The sequence below is a fragment of the Hemiscyllium ocellatum genome, chromosome 28, assembly GCF_020745735.1.
Source record: "Hemiscyllium ocellatum isolate sHemOce1 chromosome 28, sHemOce1.pat.X.cur, whole genome shotgun sequence".
Lineage (NCBI taxonomy): Eukaryota > Metazoa > Chordata > Chondrichthyes > Orectolobiformes > Hemiscylliidae > Hemiscyllium > Hemiscyllium ocellatum.
The window spans coordinates 32,851,280-32,878,583 of NC_083428.1; the positions used below are offsets into that span (position 1 = coordinate 32,851,280).

At 41.4% G+C, this 27,304-nt stretch overlaps 1 protein-coding gene and 1 long non-coding RNA gene across 4 annotated transcripts in view; one reads left to right on the forward strand and one right to left on the reverse strand.

Moving 5' to 3' along the window:
- Window positions 1-27,304, reverse strand: part of LOC132829120 (uncharacterized) — a 91,447-nt gene that overhangs the window by 56,517 nt on the left and 7,626 nt on the right. The window lies entirely within an intron of this gene.
- On the forward strand, window positions 789-5,321 carry mibp (muscle-specific beta 1 integrin binding protein). Of its 3 annotated transcripts, none has more exons than XM_060846557.1 (8): window positions 790-920; window positions 1,944-2,034; window positions 2,777-2,825; window positions 2,935-3,112; window positions 3,757-3,828; window positions 3,948-4,054; window positions 4,385-4,470; window positions 4,563-5,321. In XM_060846557.1, exons 1-7 carry the CDS (start codon window positions 895-897, stop codon window positions 4,468-4,470), a joined length of 609 nt encoding a protein of 202 aa, XP_060702540.1. In that variant the 5' UTR covers window positions 790-894; the 3' UTR covers window positions 4,563-5,321. The 3 variants fall into 3 exon arrangements, with proteins under 3 accessions (XP_060702542.1, XP_060702540.1, XP_060702541.1); XM_060846558.1 differs by having other exon boundaries at window positions 792-933; XM_060846559.1 differs by lacking the exon at window positions 2,777-2,825 and having other exon boundaries at window positions 789-933.

Sequence of the window (27,304 nt, forward strand, 5' to 3'; positions counted from 1 at the left end):
TACCTCTGAACAGGTTGATCTAAATACAAAATTACGAGAGGCTAAATAGTCTGCACCTACTCTTAATTATTTGCAAGTCCTGGAAGCAATGAGATATCGAGGGAGAAAAGCAATGAGATAAAACTGTGTGTACAAGGGGATAAATATTAGCACGAGCACCAGAAGAATTCCTCTGCTTCTTGTCAAATTTTCTGGAGAATATACGTTGCGTCGGCTTAACATTGCAACAGAAATATTGCACCTCTGACAGTGCAGCACTGCAATGAATCGTCAACCTAAATGGTATGCTCCAGTTTCTGGAGTCTGGAGACTGAATAAAACACTTCTGATTTAGACATTGAGGCAAGACCGATATAAACACTCCGTAAAGCGTGACCAGCTCCTCAGAGAAAGTTCAGATGTATTCCAAACAGAGCAGAACTTCTCTTTCCCAACTTATGGCATCATTCAGACTCTTTGACAGCACATAAAACTACAGCAAATGTGAAAATACGATTTAGAACCGACACTTTTGAAAATATATAGAACGCAAGAGAAGGTTTAGCATCAGAGAAATGCATAATAGTGTGAAATAACACTATTTAGGTTGATGCCGTTTAAAATTCACTTTAACTTGCTGTGATCCGGAGGAGGTTTAGGGGGAGGGGCCCCTGGAATATATCTACCTTCTTACTGATTTAGGAAAGGAAAGATTCCAGACTATAATTGGTTTGAGGAAGGGTTGACTGATGCCAGACAGCTGCAGTGCAAGAGCGCCTGCTCTCCAGCTCAGCGACGTGACACGACGCGTCTGTGGAGAGTATAAATACAGGGGCAAGTGGCGCCTGATTTGTGAATGAAATAGCAGCAGTGAAAGTAACAAATAGCCTCTGCTGGAGCGGACTGTGGAACAACATGAAATACATTATCGGTATCGGCGGGTAAGTATTGCAGGTAACAAAGCTTGTACAATGTTACCAGCGCTGAGGGAGCGTGTTTATTTTCGTTTGCGGTACAAAGGTTTGTGATGAAATTGGAAATCCTGGAGCAAACGTTTGTGTCTGATGTTTGTGATCCAAGAGTTGAACGTTTTAATTGGGGAAAAAATATACTGAGGATTTTGGGGATGCAGTTGAATATTTGCCAAGTGATTTTTTTTAGCCTAAGTTCGTAAATTTTACCGTTTGCTTTGTAATAACAAAGTAGGTTATTTATAACATTAAAAGTTATATTGCAGTTTATTTCCTCTGTTGAAATTTGACAAGTTCAGTCCAGTTAAACTTTAGCTTTTTTTCGCTTCTTTCTCGATTTTCCCAAGAAGTTTTCTGTCTCTCTCTCTCTGTTGCCGTGTCACTAATTGGGTATTAGAAGGAGGACCATGTACGTATATCCCGAGTTTGTCTTGGTCGAGTTTTGATTCTCCCGCTCAAACTACGATCTTAGTGGCGCCAACTTCCAAATCCCGCCTACTGGCTTGTAACAGTTACTATAAATCCACGGATAAATATTTGATTTTATGAATATATTTTAATAACCTATTTGTTTTATGCAAAACTTTTTAAATTATAGTTTCAAAAAAATCGTAAGTATTTGTCTTGTCATTAAATTATCTAATGATAAACTCAGCAAAGTTTAAGCAAATGAATTTACCAATGCATTAAATTTCAAGGAACTTTAAAACATAATCGACTAGCGGAGCCTTCATATAAAACCAACATTACAATTCCGTTGGGAAGGTTATGGAGCTGCTAACTTGTGGTGTTCTAATTTTATTTTTTTCATTTTTGAAATGTTGTATTTTAAACACCCAATATACTAGGGGAGAGAGTGCGGACTCTAATCTGGCGCCTTTTTTTAAAAATTCAGCTCTTAATCCTTCTGCGGAAGTTACTCAACGTACCCTAATCGTGCCGCTTCTGGGGAAGTTCCGCCTGCTGTTAATTTGTCTCTGTTTACACTTTCAGTGTGACCAACGGTGGAAAAACCACTTTGACCAACAAAATTCGCTACAAATTACCCAACTGCTGTGTGGTACATCAGGATGACTTTTACAAGGTGAGTACAATGTTTTTGAATTTCTTTTTCAAAACATCGAAATGTTTTTTGCTTTTATTAGTTCTAAGGAGGAATTCATTCATGTTGTACCTAAAATCCTATCTTGTGTACTAAAGTGTAAAATATCTGGGGCGGGATGCTGTTACACACTTTGGTTAAAGGTCTTAACCGTCAGGTATTTTGAATTTTTTTTGACACTAGTAGTGGGAGAATTTAGTTGCAGTTTAATTCTGATTCCACTCGGTAATATTTACCGATATCGAAACAAAGATACAAGTCATCAACTGTCAATAATAGCCAGCGACTTATCAAAGTACACTTCAAGATTGGGACCTGAAGGCTCAGTAACAAATAGGTTGGAGTATTAAGCCAAGGGGCTAGTGAAGTCACTGGCTTGACTCCTTGGGTGTGCTATATAGCCAGGGAATAATAGGGCTAATACATGGGCTCTGGCGCTCCTGGATTGGGGGTGGGTATTTGACAGGGTGTGGTCTAGAAATTGTTAACTCCTGTTATCTGACTTTTGCTGGTGACTGCATAGTAATTGGAAGTAACAGTGTGCTGAAGTCCTCAGTCCTAAAGTGACAAATGGCATCTGAGGTACAGGAGAGCTGCTGACTGTGGAAGCATACACCAGCAAAAATCGAGGCTTTGGGAGAGTAGCCGTAAGATTGATATTTAATTCCCTATCTGTGTATAAATGGATATTTGCAGCCATGTTTTTATGATCACTATATTTCAGCCACCAGATCAAATAGAAGTCGGGGAAGATGGATTTAAACAATGGGATGGTAAGAATGGTTGTAGGCAGTGACTTTTTAAACTGATCTACGTTGACATTTACTTAACCTTTTGTGTTAGTCCTTGTGATAATCTGCTGGGTTCTTTTTTGACCTTCAGTGATCACAGCCCTCGACATGGAGGCGATGATGAGTACTGTCAACGCCTGGATTGAAAACCCAGTAAAGTTTGCCCGATCGCATGGAGTGAACGTCACTCCAGTCTCCGATGAGCTGAGCGATCCAGAGAAAGAAGTGCACATTTTGATAGTGGAAGGGTTCCTCTTGTATAACTACAGGTGCAGTTTTCTGGAACTCCCTATTTCAGTCTGAGCAAGCAAGGTTTATAAAGTACCTTGAAAAACTTTCATGATACCTCCAGGATTTCAGTAAAATGTAATGGAAGCTGTGAACGTTTTTGTGTTCACTTGCACCAAATTGTTCACCAGTAGGATTCTAGAAAGAAAGCCTATCGGAGAGCATGGTTACCTTCATGAAGTGTCTTGTGTGAAGTATTGGTGGTTACTGGTTTATCACTCTCAATTTTGAGATGTAGTGTACAACATGTTGGGAAAACATTGCAGTATGTTTTAAGAATTAAAGTATTTTGTTGCCAATGCCTGAAAGTAAACCCAACTGCAACATTTGGCCTTCTAACAGATGCTGAAAAATGAATTTATTTGGAACTTGACATTGAAATTACAAGTGCATTGCATTGTCTGTCTGTGACCTTGGCTATAAACTTAAATTCCCTTTTGTCACACATATAATTGGCATTTATAACCTTTTATTATTGCCCCAAGTTCTTAATTTCTGGTCTAGCTCATCACAACCAGGAGTTGATTTGTGATGTTCAGTTATTTGTAATTAATTATTGGGCAATCTTGATTTGAAACTAACCATGTCAATTTGTTTTTTAACAATCTGGTGTTTTCTCTTCCAGGCCATTGAATGAAATATTTGATCACAGTTATTTCTTATCCCTTCCATATGAAGAATGCAAAAGGAGAAGGAGGTGAATATTATTCTATGGCTGGTCAAGCTGTCTACCAGAAAATCCAGACAGCTGAGTAAGCAAAACAGTTTTGTATTTTCTTTTTATTGTGTTAAGCTCAATGACTTTTCTTTTCCCAGTACAAGGAATTATACAGTTCCTGATCCACCTGGTTTGTTTGATGGACATGTGTGGCCAATGTACTTGAAACACAAGAAAGAGATGGAGGCTAACAATGTTAATGTTGGTAGGTATCTTTATTATGTATCAAAATGAAAATTGAATCAACATTTAAATTGCCTCAAATGAGAAGATTAATTTTAGTTGCTGAATTGTAACAAACATTTTGGCAGTGGGTATCAACAGGTGTTTTATACTTGAGGGGCATTTTCAGCACGTCTTTTAGCTGCTTGATTTCCCTTGTTAGGACTAGAATGAATGAGCTGCCAAACTGACTGTATTGCCTAGAACTCTTGGGCTGTTTGTGGGGATCCCTAGGAACTCTACCAAAGTTAGATTACTTGAAGATCTATACTCCTTGAATAACTCAACTCTATATTGATTTTAAAATTTTCAGTGTATCTGAATGGAATGAAATCAAAGGAGGAAATCTATCAACAAGTGTATGAAGAGATTCAAAACCAAATCCTGAATTGTTCATAGGTAACTGTATACAACAGCTCATTATTCCAGTATTGTTCTTTTTTTTTTTGTTGGTTTTTATTGACTTTTAAGAATCTGCTCCTCTCTTTTAGGGTCTGGACTGAAGACTGCATTGGGAAAACAAGTTGAAGATGTAAATAGTTGAATGTCTCGGGAAATGTTTGGCCCATAAATGTCAGCATTAAGTTTGTTTTAACTTTGCATTAATTTTCTGTACATAACTGGACATAAGTTGAATAATTTAAATGGCAGTTCTTCTGGTGTTTTGAGAACTAAGTATAACTTTTTTTATCAGATGTGTACTATTTTAACTTTTTAAACTCTTAATGTACATTTTTATGAATTGTAAAAATCATACTTTGTCATAGTACTGTAATCTGCATCCTATCTATATTAGTTTTCCTATTTCTTTGACTTGCACTATATCTAGAATTTTTAAAAATTCTACATAATTAATATTTCTCTATAATACAAAACATTTAGTGATTCCTTGGATAAGGTAGAAAGTGGAAACTTGTTTTAATATAGCTTACATTTATATACGATCTTCATCATGTACCATGAGCTGCTACACGACTGAAAAAGATGTGACCTTCTGACATGACCAAAATGCATTCTGTTCTCAAGTTTTGCTGTTCTTTAAAGTCATTGTACACCTTTTCAATAGATGCTTAATTGTCCCATCGAGGGTTACTCCCCTATTGCTACACTGTTAGCCAAGCACCAGGTCCACTCTGTTGCCAGCATGTTTAAAGCTAATAGTGATGGAGGTGAAAAAAAATTAAATGGGATCAAGAGTAATAGATAGGATTAAGATTATTCTTTAAATTAAAACTATTGTACCACTGCAACATGTACATATGAAAAGTCCTTTTGGCAGTCAGTGTGACTTTCTGGAGGGGTAGCATTTATTGTTTACTTTGAGGATGTGACAAAACCCATTGATGAAGGTAGAGTGGATAGCCAGAGACTTTCCCAGGGTGGAAATGGCTGTTGGGGTGAGCATAATTTTAAAGGTGGTTGGTGGGCAGTTTAGGGAAGATTTCAGGAATAGGTTCTTTACAGAATGATGGGTGTGTCAGATACATTAGGGCTGAAAATGTGTTGCTGGTCAAAGCACAGCAGGCCAGGCAGCATCTCAGGAATAGATGAATTCTCTATTCCTGAGATGCTGCCTGGCCTGCTGTGCTTTGATCAGCAACACATTTTCAGCTATGATCTCCAGCATCTGTAGACCTCATTTTTTACTCAGATACATTAGGGACATTTAAGTGATTCGGATAAAACGTTGACATACATTGAGGGCTGAAGGTTCTGTAGTGTTCTATGTACTCTTGAACTTGCGAAAGGTGTTATCTTAATGGAATACTAGAAGTAGCAACTTTCGTCTTCACCTTCAGTTATTGCAACTGCACATCTTCCATTGGATTCTAAGATGCTTTGCATCTGCAGCGCTTTCAGTTTCCTGATCCATGCCTTGAGCCTACAGTTAAGTATTTGCCAATTCCACTTGGAACTGAATACGTGGACAAGTTGAAGCTATGATGAATCAGAATATGGCAACAGATCACAGCTACAAAGCTGGGTTTTTCCACATGGGTTTAATTAAAGCATTAGGTAAAGAATGGCTGTCCCAGTTGCAATGTCAGGCCCTACAGACGTAACCTGAAGTGCTAAAAGCTCTACATTCCTCAGCTGCTCAGGATTGCTGACTGGCTGCAACTTGTCGGCGCTCAAATCATTTAAGCAATGCAGACCAGCTGTGATACTCGTAATAATGAATGCTGAGAATATCACTGTTAGAATTATTTTTATATATGATTTGTTAATTACAGTTTTGTACTCTATCTGATTTTACTCAAGGTAGCTGGATGCTGGCTATAGATCTTTTCCAGCAAATTGATAGGGGTTACACTTCAATTCCAAATTCTGTCAGGCCAATTGATAAGGGGTACAGTAACTGAACCTGACCAATCCTTTCAGACAGGCCATTGCAGCAGGATGTGAGTATAGGGTTAGGATTGTGAAGGGCAAGTGTGAGATACTTGCAGGAGTGTCACTTTACAAAAGATAATAACTAGAACATGAAGAGTTGCTGAGGCTGGATGTTGGGAATTAGATCATGACTGATTCTCTCTTCACACACACGCATTGAGGCCAGGGTGGGGGAGAGGGGGCAATATCATTTCTGCATAGATCCTATAAAGTCCTGTGAACTTTTCATGCTCCAATTATATTTTTCTAAACTACAAAATGTAAGCCAATCTCAATCCCTCAGGAGTATAACACCTTCCCCCCCCCCTCCCCCCCCACCATCCCAGTAATTTGAGTGGCAAATCATTGTTACACATTTTCAATAGCAAATGTTTCTTTGACAGGGGGACCAATAGCCAACGCAATAATCCAGCTGTGGTCTCACCAACCTTTGAAGCAAAACATTTACTCCTCTACTCAAGCTCTCTTGCAATAAAGGACATCATGTCATTCATTTGTCTTCCAGATTGCCCATTGCATCTGAGAGTCAGCTTTTATGAGAGGAAAAAAAACACACATTCGGACACCAATACTACCTAATATTTCACCATTTAAGAAATACTCAATTTCTGTTTTCCTAGTGAACTAGATAATTCCACATTTTTCTACACTAGTGCCACCTACCATTTTTGTGTCTACTCACATAACCAGTCTGAATTCACTTGAAACCTCTGCATTCTACTTATCTTGCCACCTAGACTTAATATTACACTTGGTTCCTTTATCCAAATTATTGATAGAGAATGTGAACAATTGGGGTGCAAGCACTCATCACTGTTTTTGACTTTATTCCTAGTCAGTTTTTTATCTGTTAACCAGTCCTCAAATAATGCCAGTATGTTATTCCTCTCTTCTATATGATGTAGGACAATAGCCATACAGACCAGGAAGATAATAAATTCCTATGTTCAGAGATTAGTCATCTCAAATAAAAAATAAGTAAAATGCATCAGGAGTAAGGAGAGGGAAAATCAGGCCCAATTTGTGTTCTGAATTATATTCTGGAAAGTCGATGTCGTCAGTTTTAATGCACCAATATAAAATAGATGATAGTCAATAGGTAACTTAGTTAACATTCTCCAATTTGTACCTCCATTTGAATTGGCTTAGTTACATATAAAATTTGAATTTACTGTGAAAGCTCAAACATCATGGAGTAGAGGAGGGTGCCTAATGTCTGAAAACTATCCCAGCGATGTGTTAGAACATTCAGAAAAAGAGAAAAGTACTGGCAAAGCAAAATATCAATGGGAAACAATGATTCCCATTTTTGAGAATATAAATGTCAACATTGGATCTGGCAATTGCATGTGCATCAGGCTACGTAAAAAAAGTTTATCTTAATATGGAACCCACATGACTAGTTCTTGGAATTGCTTGTTGGGTTATAATGTAAAAGCTTTGACACACCTGACTTTGGAGTGCTTCATACGAGCTAGAAATGCAATCAACATTGTGTCACTGTTAATCACTAAATCTCATTTCTGATATCAGGACAAATGCAGTCAATGTTAAAAGCTCACAGGGAAATGATCTTGTGTGTACTTGTGTACAATGCTTGTGATGAACAGGCTGCAAAATGGATACAGAACAACCTCAGTTATCTGAACACCAATTATCCGAATTTCGGATCTCAAGATGCCATCGCTTGAGTAAACTGTGTTATGAACAAAATACTCCCCACCAGTGTCATTCAGATGATTGAGGTTGCCCTGTATTTGCAATAAGTGCCTCATGCTAGAGTTCTCAAGACAATGACAGGTGAGGCCGGCACATTAGTAAGGTATTGCATTTCTGCCAATATTCCCCCTTTTATACAAAAGAAAAATCCAAAACAAATTGTACACACTGTCAAAAAACAATCTGTTTGGGAGAGCAGCTGAGTACAGGAACTAGTGAAGAGTTTAATGTTTTACCCTCAGCTTTCTGTGGATTATTTGTTCTCATATGAGATAGTAACAGGAATGCTTCAATTAATTCCCATTGTGGGGATTATCAGTAACCTTAACTGGACCATAGAACATAGAACATAGAACATAGAAGGATACAGCGCAGTACAGGCCCTTCGGCCCTCGATGTTGCGCCGACCGAATCCTACCTAACCTATACTAGCCCAATAACTTCCAAATGCCTATCCAATGCCCGCTTAAATGACCATAAAGAAGGAGAGTTCACCACTGATACGGGCAGGGCATTCCATGAACTCACAACCCGCTGTGTGAAGAATCTACCCCTAACATCTGTCCTATACCTACCACCCCTTAATTTAAAGCTATGTCCCCTAGTAACACCTGACTCCATTAGCGGTAAAAGGTTCTTAGTATCTACCCTATCTAAACCCCTAATCATCTTATACACTTCTATCAGATCTCCCCTAAACCTTCTCTTCTCCAATGAGAACAGCCCCAAGTGCCTCAGCCTTTCCTCATAAGATTTTCCTACCATTCCAGGCAACATCCTGGTAAACCTCCTCTGCACTCGTTCTAAAGCTTCCACATCCTTCCTATAGTATGGCGACCAAAACTGCACACAATACTCCAGATGAGGCCGCACCAGAGTCTTATACAACTGCAACATGACCTCAGGACTCCGGAACTCAATTCCTCTGCCAATAAAGCCCAGTACACCATATGCCTTCCTCACAGCACTATTTACCTGGGTGGCAACTTTCAGAGATCTGTGTACATGGACACCAAGATCCCTCTGCTCATCCACACTACCAAGTAGCCTACCACTAGCCCAGTAATCCATCATCTTGTTATTCCTACCAAAGTGAACGACTTCGCACTTAGCTACATTGAATTCCATTTGCCACATTTCCGCCCAGCTCTGCAACTTATCTATATCCCGCTGTAACCTACCACTTCCTTCCTCACTATCCACAACTCCACCGACTTTTGTGTCATCCGCAAACTTGCTTACCCAGCTTTCAAGTCCTTCCTCTAGATCATTTATAAAGATAACAAAAAGCAATGGTCCCAAAACAGATCCTTGTGGTACACCGCTAGTAACTGCGCTCCAAGATGAACATAATCCATCAACTACTACCCTCTGTCTCCTTCCAGCCAGCCAATTCCTAATCCAAACCTCTAATGTATCCTCAATGCCATACCTCCGAAGTTTTAGCATTAGCCTACCATGGGGAACCTTATCGAACGCCTTACTAAAATCCATATACACAACATCTACTGCTTTACCCTCATCCACTTCCTTGGTCACCTTCTCAAAGAACTCAATAAGGTTTGTGAGGCACGACCTGCCCTTCACAAAACCATGCTGGCTATCCCTGATCACGTTATTCCTACCCAGATGTTCATAAATCTTATCCCTTACCATTCTCTCTAAGACTTTGCCCACCACTGAAGTCAGACTCACTGGCCTATAGTTGCTAGGGCTATCCCTACTCCCTTTCTTGAACAATGGGACCACATTCGCTATCCTCCAGTCCTCTGGTACTATTCCTGTTGACAACGATGACATAAAAATCCAGGCCAATGGCTCTGCTATCTCCTCCCTAGCTTCCCATAGGATCCTGGGGTAAATGCCATCAGGCCCAGGAGACTTATCTATATTCATCCTTTCCAATATTCCCAAAACCTCTTCCCTGCATATTTCCAGGGCATCCATTCTAATTATTTGTGATTCCATATTCACATCAGCAACAGTGTCCTGTTCCTGAGTGAATACTGATGAAAAGTACTGATTTAATGTCTCTCCAATCTCCTCCGCCTCCACACACAACTTCCCACTACTATTCTTGACTGGACCGATACCTACCCTAGTCATCCTTTTATTCTTGACATACCTATAGAAAGCCTTTGGGTTTTCCCTAATCCTACCAGCTAAAGACTTTTCATGTCCCCTTCTCGCTTTTCTTAGCTCCCTCTTTAGCTCCTTCCTGGCTACCTTATAACTCTCAATCGCCCCTACTGAACCTTCACGCCTCATCTTTACATATGCCGCCTTCTTCCCTTTCACAAGGGACTCCAATTCCTTACTAAACCACGGCTGCCTCACAAGGCCCTTTACACCATGCCTGACTGGTACATACCTATCGAGGACACGCAGTAGCTGCTCCTTGAACACTCCCCACATCTCATTAGTGTTCTTCTCTTGAAGCCTGTTTTTCCAATCCACACATCCTAAGTCATGCCTCACTGCATCATAATTTCCCTGCCCCCAGCTATAGCTCTTGCCCTGCGGCACACGATTATCCCTCTCCATCACTAAAGTAAAAGTCACCGAGTTGTGGTCACTGTCCCCGAAGTGCTCACCTACCTCCAAGTCCAACACCTGGCCTGGTTCATTACCTAGAACCAAATCCAATATAGCCTCCCCTCTTGTTGGCCTGTCGACATATTGTGTCATACCAGTTGCATTTGTTTTTATTTTTGTGTTCATTTGTGGGACATGGGCATCACTGGCTGGGCCAGCATTTATTGTCTGTCCCTAGTTGCCCTTGAGAAGGTGGGGGTAGTTTGCTGCTATCTTGAACGACTGTAGGTAGACTCACAATGCCATTAGAGAGGGAATTCTCAGATTTTGAGACAGTGACAATGAGAGAATGGTGATACATGTCCAGGATGGCTTGGAAGGACTTGCAGGTGGTGATGTTCCCATCTATCTTCTGACCTTATCATTCAAGATGGAAGCGATCATGGCTTTGGAAGGTGCTGTCTAAGGATCTTTGGCGATTATCTGCAGTGCATCTTGTAGATAGTACACACTGCTGATATTGAGGTTTGGTGGTGGAGGAAGTGGAAACTTTGGATGTGGTGCCAATCAAGCAGAGTACTTTGTCCTGAATGATGTCAAACTTCTTGAGTGTTGTTGAATTTGCAACCATCCAGGCAAGCAAGAAGTATTCCATCATACTTCTGACTTGTGTCTTGTAGTTGGTGATAGGGGAGTCAGGAGATAAGTTACTCGCTGTAGTATTCCTAGCCTCTGATCTGCTGTTGTGGCAACTGTATTTATATGACAAGTCCAGTTAAGATTTCTGGTCAATAGTAACTCCAGGATGTTGATAGTGAATGATTCAGTGATAGTAATGCCATTGAATGTCAAGCAGCGTTGGTTAGATTGTCTCTTATTGGAGATAGTTACCGCCTGGCATTTGGGTGGTGCAAATATTACTTTAGCAAATTACAAAGTGACAGATATTAAATGCATTTCACGCCAGTATGAATCACTCTAAAATCACATATATCAGCATTAAACTGTGGCTACAAAAGCAGGTGAGAGACTGAGCATTCCTCAGTGATTAATTCATCTCCGGACTTCCAAAGCCTGACAACAACATGCAAGGCACAAAGCGTGGAAGAGATTTCAATAGCTTGTAGGAATGGCTCAACATTATTCAGGACAAAGCAGCCTACTTGATTGGTACCCCATCCATCAGATTAAATATTCACTCCCTCAACACCGGCACACCATAACTGTTATGTTTTACATCTTATAAGGTGAACTGCAAAATTTCATCAAGCCTTGTTTGACAATACCTTACAAACTTGCCACTGATACTTCTAGAAGAACAAAAAGAGCAGACACTTGGGAATAGCACTACCTCAGGTTTCCCTCTATGTCACAGATCATTCTGGCTTGGAAATATTTCCCTGTTCCTCTATCATTACTGGACAAAATTCCTTCACCTCCCTCCGTAACAGCACAGTTCGTGTACCAGTAGCACCAAAATTGAAGCATTTCAATGAAGAGACACAATACCATCTTGACAAGAGCAACTATGATGGCTAATAAATGCCAGTGATGCTATTGAATGGATTTTAAAAAATCTTCAGTGCTCAGGAAGGAAAGCTCAATGGTAGCATATTCCTGAATACTACCCAGTAATTCTGTGGAGAAGTAAAGATTAGGCTCAAGTATAGTGCCCTCCACATGCTGATAATGAAACAAGGTTCACAGATGAAGAATTACTGTTTGTTTGAGGTACTGTTGAACGTTTTCCCAGAACAGTCACTTATAGGAGTGGGGAGAGAGAGACAGAGAGAAATGGGAATGGATGATGTTGGAATTAGAATTTTAAACCAAGTTTATCACTAATCCTGTCATCGTGTTAAACTGTTATGGCTGAAGTTCAAGCCTCTTGTTTTATCAGTGAACCCTATGATGGCAGATGTATGTTCAGGATTGTATTACACCAATGGAATGTAAAGGCTTCATGTCAGCTTCTAAAGAGAATTTAGCTTTAGTGTGCGATGCAGAACATGGTCGAATCTCTTTTACAAAGTCTACATCAATATGCTTTAAAAAAAATCTGTGAACTCACTGACCGCTGATTGTAGTAGGAGGGATCAGAGTGTTGAATAGTCACACAGGAGTGCTGACCCAATTGGCAAAGTTGCATGTGACAGCCATTCAGATCAGAACTTCTCAAAATTAGTACTTGATCCATCTGACCAAGTGGAACACATTGGAAAAAATGTCATCTCTCTTCAAATATCTTTTGTATTCTCTTTGATTAAAAAGCCTGACAATATTTCTTATAAGTCAAATTATATCTTTGTAGAGATTGGTCTGAGTGTATATACTTTTGATAGTATGTACTTGTTAATCACTAGAAACAGTTTCTCACTATATTCTTAGTTAAAAATCACACATCACCAGGTTATAGTCCAACAGGTTTATTTGGAAGTACAAGTTTTTGGAGTGCTGCTCCTTCATCAAATAGCTAATGGGGCAGGAATATAGAACATAGAATTTATAGTAAAAGATTAAATGTCATACAACTGATGTATTGAACAAACCTAAATTGCTGTTAATCACTTAAAATGGATTGCAGATTTCAATTCATTAATATATAAATCCCAGAACTTCTTTCAAATCACATTCCTGAGGTAACTTAAGGTTTTATGAAAAAAGGTGACATCTCAGCTTGGACATTAAAGATGTAAGGTTAGAGTCTCTATTCTAACCTTGAGTCAGACTGCTTCTATTTCCAAAGTAGGAATTTATAAAATGTCACATGGACTGACTGCCTACAGTTTGTGTGCTTTTGGAACAAAAGGACAGGCACCTCAGTAGCTCACTCTACTGCAAACCCACAAATAACCTCATGATGGTGCATTCTTTAGCTTCCACCCTAAACATATTAAAACAGCCATCCCGTACAGACAAGCTCTATGCATACAGAGGATCTGTTCAGATGAGGAGGAATGATCTGGACACCTGAAGGATGCCCTCATTCGAACAGGATACAATGCTCAACTCATCAATCACCAATTCCAATGTGCCACCAGTGAGAAACCACAATGACCTGCTCAGAGGTCAGACATGGGATATGACCAATACAGTAGCCCTTGTTATCCAGTATTTTCCAGGATCTAAGAAACAACGTCATGTTCTTCACAGCCTGCAACACATCATCGATGAGGATAAGCACCTCAGAAAGACTTTCCCTATGCCTCCACCTTTTACCTTTAAACTTTAAATAGACCATTGTTCACAGCAAACTGCCCAGCCTTCAGGACACCATTGACCACAACACCATACAATCCTGTCATGGCAACCACTGCAAGATGTGACAGAGTGTCGACATGGATACCGCCATTACATATGGGGATATCAGCCACCATGTGCGTGGCAAATACTCATGTAGCTCAGCCACACATAGACACACACACTCTCTCTCTCCCTCTCATATCCACACCAAAACCCACACACGCACACACATATAAGTCTATGGGGTGAATTTGCATTTGCAGATACATTCTACTTTTTCCAAAAAAACACACAATCTGTAAGCAGTCAGTCCATGTGACATTTTATAAATTCCTACTTTGGAAAGTCTGACCTAAGGTTGAAATAGAGACTCTAACCTCACATCTTTAATGCATTGTCTGAGCTCAGATGTCATCTTGTTTTAATAAATTCTTAAATTATCTCAAGAATGTGATAATGAATTGAAACCTGCAACCCATTCTAAGACTTAACAGCAATCTAGCTTTGTTCAGTACATCACCTTAGTTGTATGACACTTGATCTTTTACTACAAATTCTATGTCCTATGATCCTGCCCCACTAGCTACCTGATGAAAGAGCAAAGCTCTGAAAGTTTATATTGTATGATTTTCAACTTTGTCCACTCCAGTCCAACATTGGTTCCTCCACATCATAACTATATTCTTACACACTGTACCTTTCAAAATTAACTCTTTATGCAAACTGTTTTATGGCACTTTGGCCCCAAGCAGGACTAAAGTGTTCTTGCCAGTATTCATCCTTCAAACAACATCCATATTCTACAATGACATAATGAAAGGTAGGAAAATAAGTTGTGAAGAGAACACAAGATGATATTAATTGGTTAAGTGCATGAGCAAAGATCTGACAAAAAGAGTGTAATGTGGGAAAGAATGAAATCATCCATCTTTGCCAAAAGAATAGAAAAGCATATTGTCTAAATGGTGAGAGGTCTCAGAGCCTAGAGGTTCAGAGAGATCTAGCTGTCCTTGTGCATGAAACAGAAAATGTTATTTGTAGGTACAGAAAGTAAAGTGAAAGGTGACCAGGGTAGGTAGGAGTGCTGATTTAAGGTTACAATCAGATCAGCCACAATCTTATTGAATGATGGAGCAGGTTTCCGGGCCTGAATGGCCTACTCTGCTCCTAATTCATGCCAGTGTGTAGATTATGTGGTCATTATTACATTCCTGTTAATGAGACCTTGCTGTGAATAAATTGTTGCTATCTTTACTAAATTATGACAGGAACTACACTTGAAAATAACCTAATTGCTGCAAATTGTTATCTTAAGACATTTAATATAGATGAAAGAATCATGTAGCATTGAAGGAGACCTTTTGCCTATCGTGCCTCTGTCAGCTTGTTCAAAGAGCTATCCAGTTAGTTCCATTCTCCTGTTCTTCTCAGTAGTCCTGTATTTTTACATTTTAAATATATATCCACATTTGTTTTGAAAATCTTTATTGAGCCCATTTCCACTGCACTTTCATGCACACAAACAAATGAACAAGAAACATTTGACACTTCAAGCCTGCTCCACCATCCATTTAGATCATGGCTGATTTGATTTTAATCTCAACTCTATGTTACTGCATATTCCCAATCTTTCAGTTTTTTAGTAATCAAGACTCTATCTATCTTTGCCTTCAAAATATTTATAGATTCTGCATCCATTGCCTTTTGAGGAAGAGAATTCCAAAGACCCACAACTCTCTGTGAGAAGAAATAGAGTCCTAATCTTACTTTTACATGGATGCATGCTTATTTATAAACTATGACCCTTTGTTTTAGATTCTCCCACATCCACCCAATCAAGTGCCCTGTGTTTCAATTAAATCATCGTGGACACTTCTAAACTCCAGAGGATACAGGCCTAGCTTGTCTTTCTGAGGCAATCCACTCATTCCATGTAAAGAAAAGGTCACCCTAATCCCAAAGGACCATTGGGTTGCTCTCTCATTAGACAGAGATGACTGGTGGAGGTGGTGGTAGTGTTTGAACCTAAGGGTCACCAAATCTTAGATGAGGACAGTGGATGAAAAGGATAGCCTTTTATGAATACCTTAATGCGGGTGCGAATTGAACACATGATGTTGGCATCACACCACATCACAAACCATCCACCCTAGCTAACCAACTCCTCTCAGCCCAGGTTTTGTTGAGTAAACCTTCTCAGATTTGCTTCCAAAGCATTAACATCTTTCCACAGGTATGGTGAACAGTATTGTACGTAGTACTCCAAATATTATCTCACCACTGTCCTAGAGAAGCTCTCTACTCTTGTATCAGTTCCCTCATGATAACAAATAAGAGCATGTTAGCTTTCCTGATTACTTGCTGTGCTAATCTTCTGTAAATCATGTACGAGGACACGCAGGTCCTTCCGCAGCTTAGAAATCTGCAACCTCTCATCATTTAGATAATATGCTTTTGTACTCTTTCTCCCAAATGGACAATTTCAGACTTTCCCACATTATACTCCTAAGGCCAGATCTTTGCTTCTCACTGACTCTCCCTCCCAGTTAGCCTATCAAAATTCCTTTGGCTCTTTATATTCTTTTCACAGCTAACTTTCCTGCCTACCTTTTTGCCATCCGGATATTTAGCTGCCTTACCTTCAACCACTATAAAACTACTTATATAAATTGCAAAAAGCTGAGGCCACAGCATGCCACTCATGGCAGCCTGTCAGCCCTAAACAGACCCATTAATTCCTACTCCTTGCTTCCTTTCTGCAATGCATTCCCAGATCATAACAACTCACAGTTTGTAAATAATTCTTGTCACCTGCTTAGGGATTTTTAAAAATCAATTATCTTAAATCTGCGTTCTTTAATTCTCTATTTTATTATTGCAGAAATAGTTAATACCTATCTACTCTGTCAAAACCCTCCATATTTAAAAAGCTGCTATTAATTCTCCCCTTAACATTCTTTGCTCTCAGAGAAAAATCACATTTTCGCTATTCTCCTCACTTAATTAGATTTTGTCACATTGTACAATGCAATATTACTTTAATCTTCCAAATCCTGTTCCTCTCCCAGTGAGAAGAACAAGGGCAGCAAATGTAAAAGAACACTGCCATTTGAAAGATCACTTCCACAACTCATACAAGCTTGATTTGGTTCCTTCACTGTCTCTGGGTCAAAACCTTGGAACTCCTTCCCTAAAAGCACAATGGATTAACAACCCCTCCTCACTGCCCCATGGATTGTTGCTGTTTTAGAAAGAGGCTCACTACCATAATCCCATGGGTAATTAGGAACAGGTGATAACTGTTAGCTAGTGACATAGAAATATCTTTACAAAAAAATTAAAATCCACCATACCACATTTGAGAGCAGCATGGTGGCTCAGTTGTTAGCACTTTTGCCTCACAGTGCCAGGGACCTGGGTTTGATTCCACCGTCAGGTGACTGTGTGAAGTTTGCACATTTCCCCCCATGTCTGCCAGTTTTCTCCCATTGTTCAAAGATGTACAGGTTAGGTGGTATGCCCATGCTAAATTGCCCATAGTGTCTAGAGATGTGTGGGTAGCATGGGACAGTCATGGGAAATGTAGGGCTACAGGGATAGGTTAGGGGGTGGGTCTGGCTGGGATGCCCTTTAGTGGGTTGGTGTGGACTTGATGGGCTGAATGGCCTACTACCACACTGTAGGGATTCCATAATTATACATACCATTCAGAATCAAAATCAATATTTATACTTATACAGTTGCCTCTACTATCAAAAAAACTCAATGTTTTTCAGTTAAGTCAACAAGTTTGGAGGCAGCACATACTATTTCAGTCTTTACCATGGTCACTTTCAAGTATTTCCCATATAAATAACTACATACAAGTGCAAAACCTTACATAGGTAAACATAACAAGTCTCCCAAACAGTCATGAGATGAACATCTAATTCAGCTATTTTTAAAAATGTGGGTTGAGGAAGGATTGGAAGAACAGTCCTGTCTTTCTTTCAATTTGCAGCAAATCCATCTGAAGAAATATGTAGATCCTAGTTTAAAGTCTCAGTTAAAGGTTAGAACATGGGATAATTTGCTATCTCAGTATACCAAAGTTTCAGACCAGATTATGGGTGCAATTAGGTTTGAGATTTAACAATCTCCGAACAAAGAGAAGTGATGTTTCCACCTCAGTCAACTGCATCGTTAAAAAATGAATTGTACACTGCATCTACATTAGTATAAATCAGAATAGTTTCCTAGGCCCAACCACTTTCAGCTTCTTCATTAATGACTTTCCCTCCATCACAAGGTTAGAGGTGGGAATGTTCGCTGATGATTGCAAATTTTAGCATCATTCGCGACTCTTCAGATACTGAAGCAGTCCATGTTCAAATGCAAAAAGATCTGAACAACATCCAGACTTGGGCGAACAAGTGGTAAGTAACATTCATGCCACACAAATGCTATATAGCGACCATCTCCAATGAGAGACAATCTAACTATAATCTATTGACATTCAATGGTGTTACTGTCACTCCATCCCCCACTATCAACATCCTGGGATTATCATTGACCAGAAAATCAACTGGACTCACCATATTAACACAGTGGCTACAAGAGAAGGTCAGAGGCTAGGAATATTGTGGTGAGAAACTCACCTCCTGACTCTCCAAAGCCTGGCCACCATCTACAGGGCACAAGTCAGGAGCATGATGGAATACTCTCCATTTGCCTGGGTGGGTACAGTCAATACCTTTGCAGCATCCAGGACAAAAAACCCACTTGACTGGCACAACATCAACAAGCATTCACTCCCTTCACCATCAAAGCTCAGTAGCAGCAGCATGCACTATCTACTAGATGCACTGCAGAAATTCACTGCACCATTCAAACCCACGTCCATTTACATCTTAGAAGGACAAGGATGCAGGTACATGGGAACACCATGACTTGTAAGCTCCCCTCTGGGCAACTCATGTTCCTGATTTAGAAATATATTATTGTTCTTTCAGTGTTGCTGGGTCAAAATCCTGGAATTCCCTCCATAAAGGTATCATGAATCAACCTACATCAGGTGAACTGCTGTGGCTCAAGAGCGCAGCTCATAAGGGCAACCAGGAACAAGCAATAAATACTGGCCAACCAATGACCACCCATATCCCACAAATGAATAAAAATAAAAGCTGGCTGAATGGTTGGTTTACCATTTAGACTTATACCAACAATGTGGTTCAATTATCACATCTGTGGTCACTAGGACAACCTTGTCTTCTAAATCTCACATGAGGTGTGGTCTCCCTAAGGTTAAACTCACCATTAGTTGTCTCCTTCTCTGAGAGAGCGCAGTCGTGTAGTTTCCTGGGACTACTTTACTTTTACACAGGATGATTCTCATGGTCACACAGATTATTTTAATTTCACTCCTGCATTAAAAAAATAACTGGAATAGGAATGTGATTATAGTAGGGGTTTATCTTCTTCAGGACTCTCCTCCAAACTACAGCTCTACAACCTCTGTCACAGATAGGACAGGAAGATAGGTCCTGAATGCACTGACTGGAAGGGGGATTGAATCTCCTTATGTTGGCACCAATCGCCTGTCTAGCTTATGGGCACGTTCCTCTATTGATGTGAGATGATCAAATGTTCAGTCGATGGATTTATAACAATGAGATGCGAACAAGAGATTTTCAGAATGTGGGATCTCATCCCATGCACTACTGTAAATGTAGCGTGACTCGACAACAATACACTGCTGGGCAGCCAGTGGGCTTACGTAAATGTGGAGATATATTTACTCTTGACACAAGGAATATCAAATGCACGAACAAAAATAGTACCACTTCCACATGATCCCAAGGTACTGTATAGTCTGACTGTGCATGTGCTGGAAATAGATATTGGCATAAAACCAATTTATGTCTCTTCTTTGATCCAAATAATCTTTGAAGATTATTTGCAAAAAATCAGATACTCTATCTGTAAACTGAAATCAGAACAGAGGAGGAACCAGTTTTAAACTGCAACATAATGTATCCACCAGATGTATGTGAGACTTAGTACTCATCCAATTTTGGAATCCATTTTCTAAATGACCTGTCTTTTTTTGAGCAGGACACAGTTTGCACTCATAACAAGACATTCACAGTTTCTGAGCAGCAAAGAAAATGTCAAAAACTCAGCCTCCTCTGTTGAGGTTCTTTTCTGAAAAGACCTACAATCTCAATGCATTGCTAGACCAGAGATAGCATTCCCTTTTACGTGGATTACAATATTTTCCATTGAGAGACAGCAGTGAGTTTGGGAAATGCTGCAGGGGCTGCAAAGAACTCATCACTAACACTCCTTTAATATTTCTCATATTTTTCAAGAATGACACCCTCTCTACTAAATAGTCACCCTTACTCATTTTCATGAAGGTAACTTTTAAATAAAGAGTTTGTACCTACATTAGGGTAAAGTATAATGAAGCACATTATAAAATATAGCCCTAGTTATAATGTACAAACTGCACAGCCTATATGTTGTCCCACGAACTACAATGAAATAAATGACCAGGTAATCTGTTTGAATAAAGTTGAAAGGATAAAGATTGGGCATGATACTGGGGAGAACTCTTCTTCAAATAGTGTGGTGGGCTTGTATACTATCCATCCAGTTGAGGTCTCGGTTGAACATCTTATCCTAAAAGCAATGCCTCTGACAGTGTAGCACTCCATCAGCATTGCACTGAAGTGTTAACCTGGATTATGAACTGAAGACTTTGTAATGGGACTGGGACTTGAACTCGCAACTGCATGACTCATAGGTGAGAGCGTTACTATTGAACCAAAGCTGAAAGAGACTTTTACAGTGTAAGTATCTTTATCTGCAAACTCTCTGGTGGGTAATGAAAGTTGGTGGATTACTGAACCGCTAAAGTTTTAGTACAGCACTGTCCCTGCATAGGAATGAACAAAACAAACTGTTTTTAATTAACTTATGGGACGTGGGTGCCATGGACTGGCCAGCATTTATTGCACATCTCTAGTTGTCCTTGAGAAGGTGGTGATGAGCTGCCTTCTTGAATCGCTGTGTCCACCTCCTGTGGGTTTACCCATAATGCCATTAGGGAGGAAATTCCAGGATTTTGGCCAAGTGACAATGAAGGAATAATGATATATTTCCAAGTTAGGATGGTGTGTGGCTTTGAGGGAAACTTGCAAGTGGTGGTGTTCTCATATATCTGTTGTCCCTGTCCTTCTGGATGGAAGTGGTCATGGGTTTGGATCTTTGGCGAATTTCTGCAGTGCATCTTGTGGATAGTACATTTTTTGGATTAGTGATGCTGGAAGAGCACAACAGTTCAGGCAGCATCCAAGGAACAGCAAAATCGATGTTTCGGGCAAAAGCCCTTCATCAGGAATAAAGGCAGAGAGCCTGAAGCATGGAGAGATAAGTGAGAGGAGGGTGGGGGTGGGGAGAAAGTAGCATGGAGTACAATAGGTAAGTGTGGGAGGGGATAAAGGTGATAGGTCAGCGAGGAGGGTGGAGTGGATAGGTGGAAAAAAAATAAGCAGGTAGGACAAGTCATGGGGACAGTGCTGAGCTGGAAGTTTGGAACTCGAGTGAGGTGGGGGAAGGGGAAATGAGGAAACTGTTGAAGTCCACATTGATGCCCTGGGGTTGAAGTGTTCCGAGGCGGAAGATGAGGCGTTCTTCCTCCAGGCGTCTGGTGGTGAGGGAGTGGCGGTGAAGGAGGCCCAGGACCTCCATGTCCTTGGCAGAGTGGGAGGGGGAGTTGAAATGTTGGGCCACAGGGCAGTGTGGTTGATTGGTGCGGGTGTCCCGGAGATGTTCCCTTAAGCGCTCTGCTAGGAGGCGTCCAGTCTCCCCAGTGTAGAGGAGACCGCATCAGGAGCAATGGATGCAATAAATGATATTAGTGGATGTGCAGGTAAAACTTTGATGGATGTGGAAGGCTCCTTTAGGGCCTTGGATGGAGGTGAGGGAGGAGGTGTAGGCGCAGGTTTTGCAGTTCCTGCAGTGGCAGGGAAAGGTGCCAGGATGGGAGGGTGGATTTTAGGTGGGCATGGACCTGACCAGGTAGTCACGGAGGGAACGGTCTTTGCGGAAGGTGGAAACGGGTGAGGAGGGAAATATATCCCTGGTGATGGGGTCTTTTTGGAGGTGGCAGAAATGTCGGTGGATGATTTGGTTTATGCGAAGGTTGGTAGGGTGGAAGGTGAGCACCAGCAGCATTCTGTCCTTGTTTCGGTTGGAGGGGTGGGATCTGAGGACGGAGGTGCAGTATGTGGATGAGATGCGTTGGAGGGCATCTTTAACAACGTTGGAAGGGAAATTGCGGTCTCTAAAGAAGGAGGCCATCTGGTGTGTTCTGTGGTGGAACTGGTCCACCTGGGAGCAGATATGGCAGAGGCGGAGGAATTGGGAATACGGGATGGCATTTTTGCAAGAGATAGGGTGGGAAGAGGTGTAATCCAGGTAGCTGTGGGAGTCGGTGGGTTTGTAAAAAATGTCAGTGTCAATTTGGTCGTCATTAATGGAAATGAAGAGGTCCAGGAAGGGGAGGGAGGTGTCAGAGATGGTCCAGGTAAATTTAAGGTCAGGGTGGAATGTGTTGGTGAAGTTGATGAATTGCTAAACCTCCTCGCGGGAGCATGAGGTGGCGCCAATGCAGTCATCAATGTAGCGGAGGAAGAGGTGGGGAATGTTGCCGGTGTAATTACGGAAGATCGACTGTTCTATGTAGCCAACAAAGAGACAGGCATAGCTGGGGCCCATACATGTGCCCATGGCTACCCCTTTGGTCTGGAGGAAGTGGGAGGATTCGAAGGAGAAATTGTTAAGGGTAAGGACCTGTTTGGCCAAACGAATGAGAGTGTCGGTGGAAGGGTACTGTTGGGGACGTCGGGAGAGGAAAAAACGGAAGGCTTGGAGGCCCTGGTCATGGCGGTTAGAGGTGTAGAGGGATTGGATATCCATGGTGAAGATAAGGCGTTGGGGGCCAGGGAAATGGAAGTCTTGGAGGTGGTGGAGGGAGTGGGTGGTGTCTCGAATGTATACGGGGAGTTCCTGGACTAGGGGGATAGGACAGTGTCGAGGTAGGTAGAGATGAGTTCAGTGGGGCAGGTGCATGCTGAGACAATGGATCGGCCAGAGGGGTCAGGCTTGTGGATCTTGGGAAGGAGGTAGAACCGGACAACGCCTAATCTTCACCATGGATATCCAATCCCTCTACACCTCCATCCGCCATGACCAAGGCCTCCAAGCCTTCCGTTTTTGCCTCTCCCAACGTCCCCAAGAGTACCCTTCCACCGACACTCTCATTTGTTTGGCCGAACTGGTCCTCACCCTTAACAGTTTCTCCTTTGAATCCTCTACTTCCTCCAGACCAAAGGGGTAGGCATGGGCACACGTATGGGCCCCAGCTATGTCTGTCCCTAGAACAGTTGATCTTCAATAATTACACCGGCACCACTCCCCACCTCTTCCTCCGCTACATTGATGACTGCATTGGCGCCACCTCATGCTCCCGCGAAGAGGTTGAACAATTCATCAACTTCACCAACACATTCCACCCTGACCTTAAATTTACCTGGACCATCTCTGACACCTCCCTCCCCTTCCTGGACCTCTCCATCTCCATTAATGATGACCAACTTGACACTGACATTTTTTACAAACCCACCAACTCCCACAGCTTTAGTGAACATCTCCATGACACCCGCACCAATCAACCACACCGCCCTGTGGCCCAACATTTCAACTCCCCTTCCCACTCTGCCGAGGACATGGAGGTCCTGGGCCTCCTTCTTCGCCACTCCCTCACCACCAGATGCCGGGAGGAAGAACACCTCATCTTCCAACTCGGAACATTTCAACCCCAGGGCATTAATGTGGACTTCAACATTTTCCTCATTTCCCCTTCCCCCACCTCACCCTAGTTCCAAACTTCCTGCTCAGCACTGTCCCCATGACTTGTCCTACCTGCCTATCTTTTTTCCACTTATCCACTCCACCCTCCTCCCTGACCTATCACCTTCATCCCCTCCCACACTTACCTATTGCACTCCATGCTACTTTCTCCCCACCCCCCACCCTCCTCTAGCTTATCTCTACACAATTCAGGCTCTCCACCTTTATTCCTGATGAAGGGCTTTTGCCCGAAACGTCGATTTTGCTGCTCCTCGGATGCTGCCTGAACTGCTGTGCTCTTCCAGCATCACTTATCCAATATCTGGTTTCCAGCATATGCAGTCATTGTTTTTACCTTGTAGATAGTACACACTGTTGCTACTGAGCATCGGTGATGGAGGGAGTGGATGCTTGTGAATCTAATAAAATTCAACAGGGCTGCTTTGTCCTGAATGCTTTTAAGCTTATTACATGTTGTTGGAGATGCACCCATCCAGATAAGTGGGGAATATTGCTGACTTGTGCCTTGTAGGTGGAGGACAGGCTTTGGAGAGTCAGAAGTTGCATTACTTATGGAGTCATAGAGTTATAGAAATGTACGATATGGAAACAGACTCTTCGGTCCAACTCATCCATGCCGATCAGATAGCCTAACCAAATCTAGTCCCATTGGCCAGCACTTGGCCCATATCCCTCCAAACCCTTCCTACTCGTAAACCCATCCAGATGCCTTTTAAATGTAATTGTACCAGCTTCCATCACTTCCTCTTGAAGATCATTCTGTACATGCACCACCCTCTGTGTGAAAATGTTGCCGCTTAGATCCCTTTTATATCTTTCCCCTCTCACTCTAAATCTATGTGTTTGAGTTCTGGACTCCCCAACCCCAGGGAAAAGATTTTGTCTATTTACCCTATCCATGCCCCTCATAATTTTATAAACCTCTATAAGGTCACACCTCAGCCTCCAACAGTCCAGGAAAAACAGCACTGGTCACAGGCCTCCAGTCTGAAAAGCAACCCTCCACCACCATCCTCTGGCTTCTACCTTTGAACCAGTTCAGTATCCAAATGACTAGTTCTCCGTGTATTCCATGAGATTTAACTTTATGAACCAGTCTCCCACGAGGAACCTTGTCAAATACCTTACGGAAGGCCATATAGATCACGTCTACCATTCTGCCCTCATCAATGTTCTTTGTTACTTCTTTAAAAAACTCAATCAAGTTCATCAGACATGATTTCCCACGCACAAATCCAAGCTGACTATCCCTAATCAATCCTTGCTTTTCCAAATACATGTAAATCCTGTCCCTCAGGATTCCCTTCAACAACTTGCCCACCAATGATGTCAGGCTCACCGGTCTATAGTTACCTAGCTTTTCCTTACCTCCTTTCTTAAATAGTGGCACTACGCAAGCCAAACTCCGGCACCTCACCTGTGACTATTGATGATCCAAATATCTCAGCTAGGGGCCAAGCAATCACCTCCCTAGCTTCCCACAGAGTTCTAGGGTACACCGGGATAAATATACGGGTATGGGTGGGTTGCGCTTCGGCGGGTCGGTATTGTATTGTTGGGCCGAAGGGCCTGTTTCCACACTGTAAATAATCTAATCTAAACCTGATCAGGTCCTGGGGATTTATCCACTTTTATGCATTTCAAGACATCCAGCACCTCCTCCTCTGTAATATGGACATTTTTTAAGATGTCACCATCTAAGTACCCACATTCTATATCTTCCATACCTTCTCTTCAGTAAACATATATGCAAAATACTCATCTAGTATCTCCCCCATTTCTTGCGGCTCCACACATAGGCTGCCTTGCTGAATTTTGAGGGGCCCTTTTCTCTCCCTAGTTACCCTTTTGTCCTTAATGTATTTATAAAAACCCTTTTGGATTCTCCTTAACCCTATTTGTTAACACTTTCTCATGTCCCCTTTTTGCCCTCCTGATTTCCCTCTTAAGTATACTCCTATTGCATTTATACTCTTTTAGGAATTCACTTGTTCTCTCTTGTCTATACCTGACATATGCTTCCTTCTTTTTCTTAACCAAAGCCTCAATTTCTCTAGTCATCCAACATTCAGTACACCTGCCAGCCTTTGTTTCACCCTAACAGGAAAATACTGTCTCTGGACTCTTGTTATCTCGTTTTTGAAAGCTTCCAATTTTCCAGTTGTTCTTTTACCTGTGAACAACTGCCCCCAATCAACATTTGAAGGATCCTTGAATCATAGAATCCCAACAGTGTGGAAACAGGCCATTCAGCCCAACAAATCCACATTGACCCTTCGAAGAGTATCCCATCCAGACCCATTCCCCCACCCTATTACTCTACATTTCCCCTGACTAATACACCCTAACCTACATATCCCTGAACACTATGGACAACTTTAGCATGGCCAATTCACCTTACCTGCATATCTTCGGACTGTGGGAAGAAACTGGGGCACCCGAAGGAAACCCACACAGACACGGGGGGAATGTGCAAACTCCACACAGACAGTCACCCGAGGCTGGAATCAAACCTGGGCCCCTGCCACTGTGAGGCAGCAGTGCTAACCACTGAGCCACCATATGCTTGCCTAATACCCTCAAAATTAGCCTTCGTCCAATTTAGAACTTCAACTTTTAGATCTGGTCTATCCTTTTCCATCACTATTTAAAAACAAATAGAATTATGGTTGCTACCTCTGAGGTGGTCTCCCACTGACACCTCAGTCACCTACCCTGCCTTATTTCCCAAGAGTAGGTCAAGTTTTGCACCTTCTCTGGTAAGTACATCCACATACTGAAACAGAAAGTTTTCTTGCACACACACTTAACAAATTTGTCCCCATCAAAAAGCTTAACACTATGGCAGTCCCAGTCTATGTTCAAAAGTTAAAATCTCCTGCCATAACTACTCTATTATTCTTAAAGATAACAATTTCCTGCTGAGTATTAGTGGGTCTACAATACAATCCCAATAAGGTGATCATCACTTTATTATTTCTCAGTTCCACCCAAATAACAAGTCCACAGTCTGTAGCAGAAGTCACATTCATTAGCTTACCTTGTTTCACAAACAGATATCAGATGCTGTTGGATTCTAGTGATGAAATGATATTTGAATATGGTATATACAATGTAGAACTGCAAGGTGCCTTCACTGAGACCTATGGCTCATGGAAATTTCCAGCTAGACTATAATTTTTCTGTTATAAGAAGGTCACTGGCTACACAACCTCACATCCCCCTCCCTTGAAGACATGGTGGTTGCAAAAAAGCAGAATGCCCAACAATCATCACTACCAGTGAGACTGGATCAGAAGATATATGTGATTTGTAATCCTATTCATGTCTATCAGTTTAGAAATAAAAAAAACATGATAATGATATCAAACAGTTCCAAGCATATTGCATGTATGGCCTAACCTAAAATGCACATCACGAACTA